This window comes from Cyprinus carpio, chromosome A5 (genome assembly GCF_018340385.1).
Source record: "Cyprinus carpio isolate SPL01 chromosome A5, ASM1834038v1, whole genome shotgun sequence".
NCBI lineage: Eukaryota > Metazoa > Chordata > Actinopteri > Cypriniformes > Cyprinidae > Cyprinus > Cyprinus carpio.
Window position 1 is genome coordinate 36,408,172 of NC_056576.1, and position 15,313 is coordinate 36,423,484.

A 15,313-nucleotide genomic window follows, 5' to 3' on the forward strand; every position below is an offset into this window, starting at 1 on the left:
TAAATAGGACGATGGCAAATAATACACAGTATGATAACCTTTTCAGCATTAAGAAAACATAATAGCCTACAGTGTTTAAAAAAAACGAGAGAGGGGGGAGAAGGAGGAAGTTTTATTTTTTTGTTGATGTGATTAATTATTTTGTCGTTTTTACTAATATTTCGTGTACAACTGCATAACAATTCAAAAATGTTTATTTATTTATAAATATTGTTTACAATAGTTTAAAACAGTTTGCTATTACAGATTGACACATCGTATCATCTGTGTTAAGCTGTAAGTGCCATTTAAAATGAATTAAAAAAATATGTAAATAAATAAATGTTCAAATATAAGAATTTGTGGAAATAAAAAAAATGGGGAAAAACAACATAAATCACTTTTAAAGTCAACTTTTTGCATTCAAAAGTATATAAAAAATAAAAAATAAATATTAGAATTTGTGGAAATAAATGCTTTTCTTTATCAGTACATTCCACTGATAATGGATTCCTTCATGCTATGAGACTTATGTACTGTACAAGCGCTTTACACTACACTAAACAGCAAACCTAACTGCAATCTCTAAAAGAACTCTTTGCTAAAAATATGGCTCTGCCCTGCTCACAACCCTGAGATCAGCAAAGCTGCCTCAGCACTCGCCATTGACTTCATCAGTCAATCGTTTCTGTCCATATCCATCACTGCTGGCCTGTGTGTGCATCCAACTGTGCTCTTACGTTCCTCAGCATGTCCAGAGCCTATTGGTCTCACTATGGAGAGAGAGAAAACATTTATTTCCTTGTTATTTAATTGCATTGTATTTTGTGTTCTCGATCACATATTTAGACTACCTAAGCTACTCTCGCTCGGCCAGAGAACGGTCAAACATAACACCAGGTTTCCCATGTTCATGTAATACTGAGCATTTGTTCTCAGATCAGTCCAGTATTCATTTACCTGCCACACAGACCCATGTCGCTGTGATATCTAATTGCTTAGCTTAATTTCATTAGAATCATTAGAATTTGGGTTGATCTGAGAGACAACAGGAGATGGACTTTTCCACTGGAGGAAGTGCATGCTCTTATCTGGACTAATATTCTGGCCAGAAGTGATGTTTTAAAATTGTGTTATTATGGATTATGAACTTGTTTCAGCTTTTGTCTTCTCCAGATGTTAACTGATGGACTGGAGTGCTGTGGATTACTTGTGGATTATTGTGATGTTTTTATCTGCGGTTTGGACTCTAATTCTGACGGCACCCATTCACTGCAGAGCATCCATTGCTGAGACACTGATGCAATGCTACATTTCTACAAACCTGATGAAGAAAACAACTCATCCTTGGATGGCCTGAGAGCGAGTAAATTTTCACTACATCTTAATTTTATCCATCCAGCATAAGTATAAAACAAAATTAAATCCAGAAAAATTGTATTCCATGTTTAGAACCTTTAAAGAGAACAAACAGAACCTATTTCACCAGGCTACAAAAAAACCTTTTAATTGATGTAAATAGCGCTACAGCTTTTAGAGATTCCAAATATGAAGTAATCTGTGTGATGCATTGCTAGTGTTCACCTGCTCCTGTATGGTGTAACCCCACTGGTTCTGGGCATTGTTGGGGTCCCAGTAGCCGGACTGTTTCTTTAGACGTAAAAATTTCTTGGCCTGCTCCCCTTTCACAAATGGAGCGGCAAACGCAGCTATGAGAAAAACTCGATTACTAATCTGTTAAAAAAAATGAGTCAAATACAATTCCAATTTACATGCACACAATTCTTTTTAAAGTTCTTTGCTATATACAGGCAAAATTGAATTGCACTGATAAACTTACCACTTATGAGAAGTCATCAGAATCACTATATGCCTCATGCTTTTCATTTGTGCACAAGCAGGGAAAATGTCTCTGTGGTCTCTGAATCAATTCACATTATCAATACACATTTTAAAATGGTGCTATATATATACTCTGCATGAAAAAGCACAACTGTCTAGCTGACATCATAAGCATATTTTTGTATAAAATATTTTTGCTCAAGACTACTCTGAGTCATATCAATAACGTTCTTGCAAACAAATGTAAAAATCTAAATATGCACATTGAAAAGGATTTTGGAAAGCTGGCTGCCATGAACATACCTAAGTAACCAACATTACACTGACCACAACTATTGCAAGTTCATGCAAAAAAGGCACACATAAATAAAAATGGCCAAAAAATGACTAGATTCATTATGTGCTGATGACAATAAAGTCACAATCTGTATAAAAAGCAACCCAAATTTGCCTGTGCTATCACTTTCTACAAAAGATTTGCTGAAGCGGTAGTTTTGGAGTATTGCAGTGTTCACAGAGTTTTACCTTTGCTGCTGTCGGAGGCTGAAGACTGCAGAGCAATGAACACGAGAGGCAGCCAGTAGAATCTGGAGCTGAGGTGTGAGAGCGGATAGAGGACTCTTTCAGAACAGATATGAATACACAACTCTGCAGGAAATGGGACCACGGAAATGAACTATTCACCCAGAATAGCTTCAACGTTCGTACATAGTTTAGCACAAACATACACTATAGGCCAAATGTTTGGAATAGTTACGTTTTTTTATGTTTTTAAAACAGTAATATTGTAATATATTGTTACAATTTCCAATAACTTTTCTATTTTAAGAATGTTTAAATAAATGTTATTTATTCCTGTGATGCAACAAATTTATTTGAGATAGTTTTTTTGTAACATTATGCAAATGTTATACTGTCACCAAAACTGAATACAAAGTAAATACTGAATAGAAAAATATATATACACATACAGAGTTCTGGCACTGAAACTCTGATTGTGCGTCTGACAGGTCTAACTCAATCTGACCTAATGACATCATCACATGGCACAGCTGATTGGTTCTCTCCTGTATTGGTAGCTAATGAGCTCGCTGCTCAACATTTAAATATATGACTAGAGCTTGCCATAGCAGAATAGCTTGTTTCAGAAACCCTCCACCTTCCCAGCTCCACCTGTATGGATCTGCTACGAGATGATTCATGTATGCTGTGGGGTTATTTAATGTATGTTATATTTGCAGCAGCAATATTTCTTACATGCTCACAGCAGCATGTTGTGGATATATTGGCAGTAGCAAGCTTCTGTACTTGTTCTGCCGCAGCAGCAGCAGCAGCAGCAGATTATCCCGCCAAGACCTAAATACATTAACATTGTTATGTACATTACCATGCCAATCCCTCCGAGAGTTGTCGTGACAGATAAATATATATATATATAAAAGCACCAAAACTTATTTGGGATTGTTTTGTTTTGTGAAATTCCATAAAATCAAGACTCTGTGATTTGTTCACTCCCTTTCAAATTTTGATTTTGATGGCTGGAACACACTCCAAAAAAGTTGGGACAGAGTCATGTTTAACACTCTGTCACATCAATTTTCCTTTTAATTACAGTGTTTAATTGTTTGGGAATTGAGAATACTACTTGTTAAAATTCTGCAAGCAAAATTTCTGTCCAATCTCACTTGATACAAGACTTCAGCTGTGATCATCATCGTCTGATTCTTCTTTTCATGTCTGGTGGTCATTCATGTTGAACAGGAGACAGATCTGCTGCCAGTCAGTCACGTCCACATGCAGAATAAGAGCTGCCATTGTCTTGCTCTAATAACCATGGACTTCCCATGAAAGACGTCATCTTGATGGCAGTATATGTCTCTGTACAATTCCAGTATATGCCTCCATGTCAATGGTACATTGGCACATATTCCAGTGGCACATATTCCAGTCACTCATGCTGTTTGCTCTGATAAACCTGTACACCAAGACAGACGTTTGCTTCTGCATCTGTCACTGTTCAAAGTCTAGATGCTCACTTGGTCTTTGGCTCTGAGAGCTCGACATGCATTGTGGACTCATCTGAGCACAGCGCACATTTCCACTGTCTTTCTGACTCTGTGAGATGAGCTCGGGCCCAGAGAACCTTGCAGCATCACGGAGTAGAACGGATCTATGGATTTCTCCTTGAGTAACAGATTCAGGTTGCATTTACTGATGCAGCAGCAGACTGTGTGAAGTGACGGTGGTTTACCAAAGTACTCCTGAGCCCATGCGGCTATATTTCACACCACGGCATGACACTTTCTAATGCAGAGCCATCTGAGGGGTCAAAGGTCACACACATTCACCTGAGGTTTCCTGCCTCGCCCTACACAGAGTGAGATTTCTCTGGATTCCCTCAACCTTTACAATATAATACACAGAGTGTGTATTTGTTTGTTAGTTGGTTAAAGATTTGCACTGAGAAATGTGATTTTTGATTTGTTTGCCACCTCTCATGGAACAAAGTGGCTTTGCTGGCAAAGACTGAGATGCTTTTTTTTTTTTATACCCAAGCTGATCCTATTCACCTGCTTACTGTGAACTGTTTTCAGAACAGTTTAACTGGGATATTCTAAGGTTTTTCACTTTTATTTTGCCTCTGTTCCACTTTTTTGGAGTGTGTTGCAGCCATCAACATCTGTTTATATTTACAAAACACATTTAAGTTGGTCAGTGAAAACTTTGGAAATAGTTTCTTTGTACTTTTGTCAATTCAAGAAAAAATAAAGAGAAGGATTGATTTTATTGCATTTTACAAAACATCCCAACTTTTCTGGAATTGGACTTGTAGAATGATTTCTGAAGATCATGTGACACACTGAAGACTATGATTTTTGATTTGACACGTCACTCATGGCACATGACGATGCTGAAAATCCAGCTTTGATCACAGAAATAAATTACATTTCAACAGATACTCAAATAGAAAACAGTTATTTTATTTTACATTAATAATTTCAGGATTGTTTAGCAGAAGAGACTTTAAAAAACTTTAAAAATCCTAAATTATTTTTTTTTTCTTTATTTTTTGTGATTTTTTATCAACTTTTGAATTGTTGATAATTTAGATTGATGTTCTTTCAGAAAACATTGTTAGCAGACTGCTTTTTTCTTATCTGTCTTATGCTAATAGAAGCATTCAAAGTAAACACTGTGTAGTTGCACAAACTCAAAACAGAAAATCAAATGCCACTGAAAAGCTGCAGTCTTTAACTATCCTGTTTAATAGTAAAAAAGTCCTATTTTTACATATAGTTTTACACATTTGACTTATTTTAAAACATGACGTGATACATTTTTAATTTTATAACATTTTGAAATGGTTAATATGAGCTAACTGGGCTTGGAAGGCCTACATATGAATGAGAGAAGAAAAAAAAGCATTTAATGCTGTCAAAGAGGTCTGTCAAGAGGTTACTTTACTTGTGGTAATCAAACTCTGGGAACATTTTTGCTCCAAAAATGAAAAGTAAAAAGAACACACAACTTTTGTAACTAGAACAATCACCACATAAATTACAGCTGACCAAAAAAAAAAAAAAAACACTCAGAGATAAAAATATATATTGTTATATACATCTACACACAAGATAAAATGAAGAAGAAAAAAGGATCTTCAAATGTAGACACTGACATCTCTATTATTGTCCTGTGGCTGCAAAGAGGTCAAAGAAAAAAAAAAACACAGCAGTGGACTACCAGCTAAATCAAACCCCTCCTAGCATTACACACCCATCCCAAATAAATGGCTTTATATAACAATACTGTGTGGTTCACCAATCCAGCCTGATATCTTGCAGTAAGTAGCACAAAAGTGTGCTACCTGTACATTTTTCATAATTTGTGCACAGAATATGGAACTCAAAATGATTCAAAATGCTTAAATATTTTCTGTCCCATTAGCTGAATCCCAAGTTATTTGTAAAGCCTAGTGACTTTCTTTCAAAGACAGATCCACATAAAAGCCAGCAGCTCACAATAATATCTGCATATCATCATTAGCATATAGGACTTTCTAACTATGTTCTTCAGAAGTGTGTCCCTCTGAAGGTGATAAACAAGACGTGTTCTCATGAAATGCAAGACAAAGACACTGAAAAGCAATAGCTACTGTCTTCTGAGCACTTCAGAACAACCAAACCTTATCCAATGCAAACAAAGCTGGAAAACTTTGAAAATATAGCCATAACATTGCAAGAATGATTGCATTAATATGTTACAGGAAGCAATAATAATAATAAAAAAACAACAACAAGGCAAGGTGGATGTGGAGTTCTTGTTACAAGGTCTACAATTTTGATTTGTGATGAAACTGAAGTGATGTAACACTTTACAATAAGCTTTTATTTGTTAACATAAGTTAACTGCATTAGTTACATGAACTAACAATAAACAATACTTCAACATCATTTATTAATCTTAGTTAATGTAATCTCAGCATTTACTAATACATTTGAAAGATCAAAGTTGTTTCTGTAACATTAGTTAATATACTGTAAACTAGCATGAACTTGTTTATTAACTAAGATTAACAAATATATTGCTCATCATTAGTTCTTGTTAATGTATTAACAAACAAGACCTTATTGTTACCAACGTAATTTATCAATGAATTCTTGCCTTGTCATAGCTTTTATGTCTTGTTATTTCTTTTTGATTTTTAATATTTTTTTGCTGCTTTTGGTTAAAAGGAATTTGACTGAGAGCTTATGATTTTGTTTTTGAGTTGTTTTAGTTTTTGAATCTCATTGAATAAAGATTTTAAGAAATAGTTCACCAAAAAATTAACATTTGCTGATAATTTACTCACTCTCAGGCCATCCAAGATTAGGATGAGTTTATTTCTTCATTAGATTTGGAGAAATGTAGCATTGCATTACTTGCTCTGCAGTGAATGGGTGCCTTTCTGTGGATTATTGTGATGTCCAAATCAGCTGTTTGGACTCTCATTCTGACGGCACCCATTCACTGCAGAGCACTCCATTGCTGAGACACTGATGCAGTGCTACATTTCTACAAATTTGTTCAGACGAAAAACAAACTTGGATGACCTGAGGGTGAGGACATTTCAATTTTATTTTTTTTTTTAAAAACATTTCTTTTTTTTTTGGGTGGGGGGGACTTTTCCTTTTAAATTTCGGCCTGTCCCTTCTGCAAAGCTATCATACAGTTTCAGGTCACTGCAGAAGGTGGTGTAGTGTATGGGCCTCCATGGAAGAAAGTAAGATATATGGCTCTGGAAAGAAATGAGAAGTTTTGGGTGATTTCTCATTCAATTACTTTGGCTTCTTTCTCTTTAAAAGCTCCAAACCATATACACTGTTTTCCCCATCTTTCACACTGTCCTCACGCCCCACTCTCACCCTAATGTGGTCAGTTTATCGACAAGGTCATCAATAGTGTACACCATGAGCTTAATGTCATCTTTCTCTGACATGCGATGTTGCCCGTGCTTGCGCAGGATGACATCCACGTCATTGCTGAGTACCCGCTCTGCGACCTGCATGGAGACGTGCCAGGGAACATCAGTGTCCTTGAGGCCGTGAATCAGACGAACGGGGCAGGAAACAGGGATGGGGCTCTGGAGTATGCAGTGGCTCTCCGCCTCCTTCAGAAAGTCCATGCTCAGAGTGTAGAAACCCTCTTCATTGTGCTTGGTGGGGAATTTCCAAAAGCCCTGTTCCTCGATCTCCTTCTTTGTCTAAAGTAAGGGGAAGTAGTTATGGATATATGGAGTTATATGAGATGCCAGAATTATTTGTACACGGTAACTGAATATAGCTCAGGTGTTTTAAAACGTTTTGATCCCCTCACGAGGAGAAGGATCTAAGGATTCTTAATAGCAACACACACATGCTTTAAGAGAGCAACCGTACATCTGAGTTGTGTGTTTTTTTTTTTTGTAACACACATGCTTTAAGAGAGCAACCATTGTTTCCTCATTTATAATCATTTATAATCATCACCTACATACTCATTTCAGTGATTAGTCATGTATAATATATTATTGTTTTGTATATTATTTTTCCTTTGTTTTTTAGTATTTTTTGTTTTAACTTGTTAAGAGAGTGTCTCCATTTCAAGCTTTTTATCGTCACAGGACAATGCGTGAAGCAGTCATTTTCCATTGCTCTAGCTTGTGGTATAATAACACCTATGCTGGTATAACTTATAAGGATTAACGCAACTAAGCAGGATTCAATAAATGGCTCCTTTTTTATCATCATCAGTGGTTCTCCTCCTGCTTCAGAAAGTCCATGGCTCAGAGTGTACTCAACCCTCTTCATTGTATAAACTTTGTATAAGCTGAATTTCCAACCACTTTCAATTCAGTTTCAAATGTATCTGTCTAAAAGACTTTTGAATTTTAAGTTGTATTTTTAAGGTTTTTTCAATTTAAATTGTTTTTGTAAAGTAGTTTTACTGTGAATAGTTGTTTAAAATTTGTTTTGTATATGTAAGTCGCCGTACGGATCATTTTAGTGGATGTGAGTTGTATGTAAAGAAATATTATAATTTACTAATATAAATGATTCATAATAATATTAATTTTTTTATTATTTTTTTTTATTATTTTTATTTTATTAATGTTTAAGTTTTGAAGTTGAAGTTTTTGTTTTTTGTGTTTGTGTTGGTAGGGAGTTGAAGGCTGTGACGAAGTGATCTGCAGCTGTGGAGATGCCCACTAAAGCAGCTGTCTTCTCTGGCCGTGCGAGAGCGGCGAGCAACATCAGCCACCCACCCATGCTGGAGCCCACCAGAATCTAGAGCAACGTGACACGAAAGAGAAAGTTTGAGTTAAGAAGGCAAAAATAGGTCCTTTTCCAAACACACCTTTTTTATAGGGGAAAAATGTCAATGTAAACATGCAATACTGATCATATCAGACCTGTGCTATAGACAGCTGGCCTGAAATAAAGGCAAACATGTAATTTTCTGTCAGATATAAAATTTAGACGATTCCCTGATTACCATTATTGAAATAGGGACAAAGTGAGGTTTTTTTTTTTTTTTTTTTTATAAAATAAACATGGAATCTGACATCTCATGCCAAAATAATTCTGGACTAGGGTTGATTTTACCTTGGTTAATTAATTCATTTGTATTTAAATAATTGAATTAATATTTGTTCTGGTAAAATGCAATTTTTCAAATTAAAATAAAATTCAATTTGTCCAAACCATCCAGTGTTGTCTAGTTAATCCACTCACCTGTGGCCCTTCTACTAGTTCATCCAGTACATAGAGCACATCTCTCTTCCAGGCACCAATGTTGTAGTTACCCATTTCCCCTTCAGATGACCCACAGCCAGAATAGTCAAACCTAAAGGGATTTATCACAACACCAATAGAGTTCAAGGTGGAAAAAGAAAACACTGTACAGTGATTGTGGTGACACTGTAATAAATATTCATATGTTTCATATGCTTCTGCTCCAACGGGATGCATTTCCCATTTTAGACAGTAGATGGTTATGTGGGTTTTTCTAACAGCATTTTAAAAAATGCATTATGGATTCTTCCAAGTCGAAGGGTAACTGGATTAATATTATGTTATAATTTTAAGTCTAATGTTTATATATGGCCCGTCAACAGTTTTACTGGCTACTGCTCATTACAAAGATGACATAAAAATAAAAATATAAATATAGTTGCAAGCAGTGATGACGGGGCCAAGCCGCCGGTGCAACCACCACCCTGGTGGCATCAGGAAAACGGTGCACAGTAGGCACATGCATTTCAGTCTGGTTTTAAGGGTTACAGCAATGAAAGGGTTACATTATAACAAGAGTGTGAAATACACACACACACACACACACAACACACACACACACACACACACACACACACACAGAGTGAACAATATATGAAAATGTGGTAACACTTTACAATAAGGTTTCATTTGTTTGCATTAACTATGTTAGTTAGCATGAACAATAATTATATAGCATGTATTAATGTTAGTTAATATTAAGTTCAAAACTTACTAATACATTATTAAAATTTAAAGCTGTACCTATTAACATTAGTTAATGTACTATGAATTAACATGTCCATGAACATTTTTATCAACTAACATTAAAAGAGATTAATAAATGCTGTAAAAATATATTGTTCATTGTTTGTTCATGTTAGTTAATGGATTAACTAATGTTAACAAATGAAACCTTATTGTTAAGTGTTAACAAAACTATTTATGATCTGTAAGGATTTTTTAAACTGATTTTAATTATCTATAAGCTTTTGTGAAATAATTATATAAAACTATATTAACAGTACAGTACATATTAATGTATTCTATGTATTTTTTCATTCTAAGTACTTGAGATGAGCAGTAAAAGATCAGGTTTAAAATATTCGTATTCTATAATATTACAGCCTACATCTGTCAGCTGAAATGTCTGATAGTTTAAAAAAATAAAATTTGTTGACCCCTGAGTGTTATAAATTTATGAAATTAAGCATGTTTCTTAAGAATGACTTGTTCTCCATATGTAAAAATCTGTTCATAATTTAGCATCTTCAGTATCTTGGCATCATGTTGACAAAGCTTGGTTTGAATTGTATGATTCTCCTAGGAGAAGTATGCATTAATTCACAGCCTGGTTTTTCCAAAAATCAGCATAAATAGCCACCTTCCTGTTGGTCGTTGCTAATGATTATAAATTAGAAAGCTGTCCAGCTTGATGATAACAATATATGTACCCAGTTTGGGGACTGTAAGAAAAACTAAACAACCACACACACACTTTTGACAAAAGGTTGCGCTATAGAGCGCATGCTCCACACCCATTTATGAGCTTTCGCCAGTGTCTAACTATCATTAATACTGATGTGTGTGTCGAGATTCATGAAATTCTAAAAATGTTAAGTGCCTTAACAACTGAAAAGAATATTCAAGTTTGACACGTTGCCATGGTAACAGTATTTAGGATATCAAGAATCCCTTCACAGGTTCTCATCTGCCGTGTTTTGACATTATTCTGTTGAAGTTTGAAGCAAATCGAGTGAAAATAAGAGGCTGATTTCAAAGCATTTTGAAAATGACACACTTTCTGTTGCCAGATGGTGGCTCTATAACTTTGACTCCTAATAGTTACATCGAAGCGACTGGCATCATACAACAAACAAACTGCTGAAGTTTCATCAAAATCAGACAATGTATGTGCAAGTTCTTACACACTTTCTGTTTATGTTTTTCACCATAAATTTGTTGCTTGCCCACAGCCAAACGGTTTGAAATATCAAAAACGACTTCGCAATTTAGCATTCTCAGTGTCTTGGCATCATCCGGATGCGGTGGTGATTAGATGAGAAACCTAGGAGGAGTACATCACATTCCAGAGCACATTCCGAGTACTACCTGAAGGCACTCCATGATGCAACACAGTTTGACAACAACTAGTCTACCATACAAACTTTCCAGAAGCATGATTTTTTTCCCCAAACCAGTGAAGTGCAAACCCTGCACTGATCAACTCAATGACACCGAAGAATTCAGACTTCACAAAAACTATGAATGAGTCCATTGAAATCTAATGTCATCAATCGTGATGTGCTACCAATGCTGTGCTGAAGTTAGTGGGAGGTTAGTATTGACATGACCAATAAATGATTCAGATAATCAGATATGGGCTGAAGTTTGCACTCAACTGCACTGACAAGGAAATCATTCTTTTTAGAATAATCATTGTTGTGTTTATGCTTCCACACATCATATTTATTTGCACCTAAATAAATACATTTCTGGATTTTACAACTTTCTTTTCCAGATTTTACCTCATCTTTTAATTTTGTAAGGAATCGACACCTTGTTTTTATGTTTAAATGTACTTGATTCCAAATGACCTATGTCTGTCTCTGGCTATTATTATTATTATTATCATTATTATTATTATTATTATTACCTGAGGTATGAGTGACCTAAAGACTTGCAGAACTCCTCTAATGCTTCTGCCTTCTGTCCACTCATGACAGAGGCAAAACCAGGCAGGAACACCACTCCAGGACTCTTCCCTTTCAGTTTCCTATAGGCCAGCTTTGGTAGATCAGGTCGTGTAGCATACTGAATTGTGGTCTTGTGTCGAACACCTAAAACACAGCAACAACATTCATGCTGTGTATTCATATGAGATTCAGTGGTTGCCATTTTTACAGTACCTGCAAGGCAACATACAGACATTCTTTCTATTAAATCTTATATTCTACTGATATTCATCCGATTATATCTTCTGAAGCAGTATTTTTTTTTCGAATACTTGTTGGAATGCTTGCCAAAACAGGATTTCTATATATTAACGAATTGTGATTGATCTGCTCTCTTGCATTTATTTGTATACTAAATTGCAATTGGTCTTCATCTCTTAGTTATACATTTACAATATTTTCTTCCTTGCAAGCACTGTTACTAAATATATAAAATATATATTTAAAAAACGATTTAACTTGATAATTGTCGTTGGTGGCGCTTGGATAGGAGCCCAAAAACAAATGTCGTCTCTGATGTTGTTTCAGCCATCGCAGGTTTCCAATCTTCCGCCTCGAGTTCAAGCTTTAATCACTGAATCGAAAACGGTGAGTTACATCAAGACATCGTAATGTTACAATCTGTGCATTTAAGTTACAATGGTGAAGAACCTGAAACTACTAGTAAAAAAACACAAAGTATCGTTGCTTATGTTGTAACTCGCTGTAGTCCCGCTGGCCACACCTCCACGTGCACGCCCCCCGGCCGCAGCACATCACAGCTCGTGCGCAGTCACGCTTCCTAAGAGCTCGGCTTACCTGTAGAAAGGTGCTGGAGTTTCCGGACGTTTGTTTTAAGAACCTCTGAGCAATTTCTAAGCACACTTAATGCCATACTGCCCCGCTCTCTGCGGAGACACGAAGGTTTGACACAAGAATCCAATCCGAAGTGATCTGAGCCCTGACTGCAAATCACTGCCGCCTACTGGACCGGAGCAACACTGATAGATAGATAGATAGATAGATAGATAGATAGATAGATAGATAGATAGATAGATAGATAGATAGATAGATAGATAGATAGATAGATAGATTTAACAAGAATGACTTGCTTAACCAAATCAAACATCCTAACTTGTTCTTGTGCAGCTTGTAATTTTTATTTTTACCAGCATGCGGCGCCGCAGCTCCACTGCCTGAGCTCAGCTGAAGACTGCTGTAGCACGAGATGCAGAGAGAATGAATGACAGCAGCCTACTGAGGGACTAAGTTCAGGTAATGATTTCGACTTCATTTCCCTGTTAAAAAATAAACATTGTTTAGGCTGCAAGTACGCTTTGACCCAAAACCTGTTACATGCTCATTTGCCAGTGAGGCTAAAAACTTGATGCTAGTTATACTTAGTCATTATCTCTAAATATCTGAAGAAACTTTACAGTTCTGTCTCAACAGAAATACTAACATTTCTGCGTGCATGTGAAGTTGGTTTAAAATTTCCTTATCTTATCTAGTGGTTTTATGAATGGTAGAGTCAACAGGAGAGAAAACCCTTGTGTGTGTGTGTGTGTGTGTGTGTGTGTGTGTGTGTGTGTGTGTGTGTGTTTGCCAGTGAGGATAATCATATTTTCCGCCAACGTTACTACAGTTATCTGATACAACAATAAAACCTTGGTGAGCTCCTATCATCAAAAAGGAATGAAACTAAGTGACAGAAGGGTCTGGAAAGTTACACTGGAGAATAGCTCATATATTAGTGTGTTTTTAAAAGTTGCTACATTCCCTTTAGGCCTATAGGAGAGAGCGCGGAGTGGTTCTGTTATTTTGAACAGATTTTATCAGTAAAAATGTGGTTGCTGCGATTTAGTCGAAGCTATCGATCTGTCAGTCGGCCATCAAACGCTCTTGAGAGTGACATGAGCTACAGTCATTATGTGTGCATGCCTCTAACACACTGTGGCCACCCTCAGAAGTGTTTGTTAGACAGAATCCGCTTGGAACCGACAGGGCCGACCCCCTCCTGCTCTCTTCTGCGCACGCCCCCTCATCTCCTGCGCTATTCCTTGTTATGACATCCCGGTAAAAGACAGCCACGGAGGTGTCTCACCTCGACGCTAAATTCAGTCTAATGAATGCAGACCCCAGCGCTCTCGTCGCTGAAAAGAGGCCAACAATTTAGCAATTTCTGCTGCTTGTGACAGGGCTCATGACTAATTCCCGTATTTAAATGTGAACAGGAAAAGCTGGCCCATTTGACGGCAGCCAAGCGCATTTTATCAGGTCAGAAAGACATCAGTGGCACCGGGGGTACAGAGGTGGCTGGTACTGTTTAACTGTGCAAAATTCAATCAAAAAGAGAATTTAGAAGGCTGTGAAAGTTTGGAAAGCGCCGCTGAAACACACACAGGCGGATACGCGAGCGTGCTTTTTCTAGCATTAGTGTGTGTCTTGTCTCTTTATATCAGTTTACAAGAGTTAGCACTTGAAAGCGCAGCTCTAAGTCAGCTCTGTTCATTATTTCTCGACCTCTTGACATCGCAGGTGCAGATCCGAGGAGCGGTCTCTGTCCCTCGCATTGTCTGTGTGGTATGGATTTAATTCTGCACGAGTGTGATACTGAGTAAAACTGTGTTAAGTCTGTTACTCTCTCTTTGTGAAAAGTGTAGCTGTGAGACCATAAGAGTGTCTTATTAGATATTTTCTTATCTTTTTCTGTTTCAGTGCGCGCTTGGGTAAAAGAGGAGTGTCTTATTAGATATTTCCTTATTTTTGTTTGTTTGTGTGCGAGCTTGGTTGGGTAAAATATACCCGTCTGGATACATTAACGCGTAATTATAATTTAATAGGTCTGTATTTAGAATTTTTTTAAAAGTTTGTAGGAAAACAACAGCATTGGTGATTTTCCCCTGTTAGCAAGCGCTGGAGAATATGAAAGGCTGTTCAATACCAAAAACACTATATGGCACGTCTTCTGAGAGGCATGCGAATGGATAAACAACAGTCAAAATATTAAAACTTCTGTTCAAAATCTGTTCATCTACACAAAACGTATCGAGAAACCGCCAGAATTCCAGAGTGTGTGTGTGTGTGTGTGTGGGGGGGGGGGGGGGTCCATTATTAACATATTTAAAGCATTTTACACCTAACTAAGGGGCCTATAACTGGTGTTTAATTAAAATGCTTGACTTTATGTGATTTTGAGTCTGAACTTGTACAAAAATATATATTTTCCCCGAAGAAACTGCTAAAGGGAGAAGTTACAGCGAGTCATTGCCACAAGATGATTAATCGGTACATTTATATCTATTAAAGTTAATAAAGTATATTTTATTTATTTATTTATAAATACCGTATCAAATGTAGCTAAATTGTGCTTTTAGAATCTGGGAAAATATCAAGTTTAAACTTCGCTTAAAGTTTGTAGACGCGCTGCGAGCCACGCGGTTCCCAAGAAGCTCTTATTGAGAGAGGCCACGTGTCCGTTTCCAA

At 36.6% G+C, this 15,313-nt stretch overlaps 1 protein-coding gene across 1 annotated transcript; it reads right to left on the reverse strand.

Moving 5' to 3' along the window:
* Positions 1-7,065: 7,065 nt before the first annotated feature.
* Positions 7,066-12,791, reverse strand: LOC109083194 (palmitoyl-protein thioesterase ABHD10, mitochondrial-like). The gene is made up of 6 exons (XM_042757107.1): positions 12,647-12,791; positions 11,770-11,953; positions 9,075-9,186; positions 8,491-8,627; positions 7,196-7,565; positions 7,066-7,099 (listed from the first exon to the last, which is right to left on the reverse strand). Exons 1-5 carry the CDS (start codon positions 12,720-12,722, stop codon positions 7,223-7,225), a joined length of 852 nt encoding a protein of 283 aa, XP_042613041.1. The 5' UTR covers positions 12,723-12,791; the 3' UTR covers positions 7,066-7,099; positions 7,196-7,222.
* Positions 12,792-15,313: the final 2,522 nt, after the last annotated feature.

Bases quoted from the DNA above. Each gene is read 5' to 3' on its own strand.
- LOC109083194 (XM_042757107.1), bottom strand. From the start codon at position 12,722: ATGGCATTAAGTGTGCTTAGAAATTGCTCAGAGGTTCTTAAAACAAAC. The intron at 11,954-12,646 runs GTAAGCCGAGCT...GCTGTGTTTTAG, and splicing joins ACTCCAGCACCTTTCTACAG to GTGTTCGACACAAGACCACA. The intron at 9,187-11,769 runs GTAATAATAATA...AAATCCCTTTAG, and splicing joins TTAGGTCACTCATACCTCAG to GTTTGACTATTCTGGCTGTG.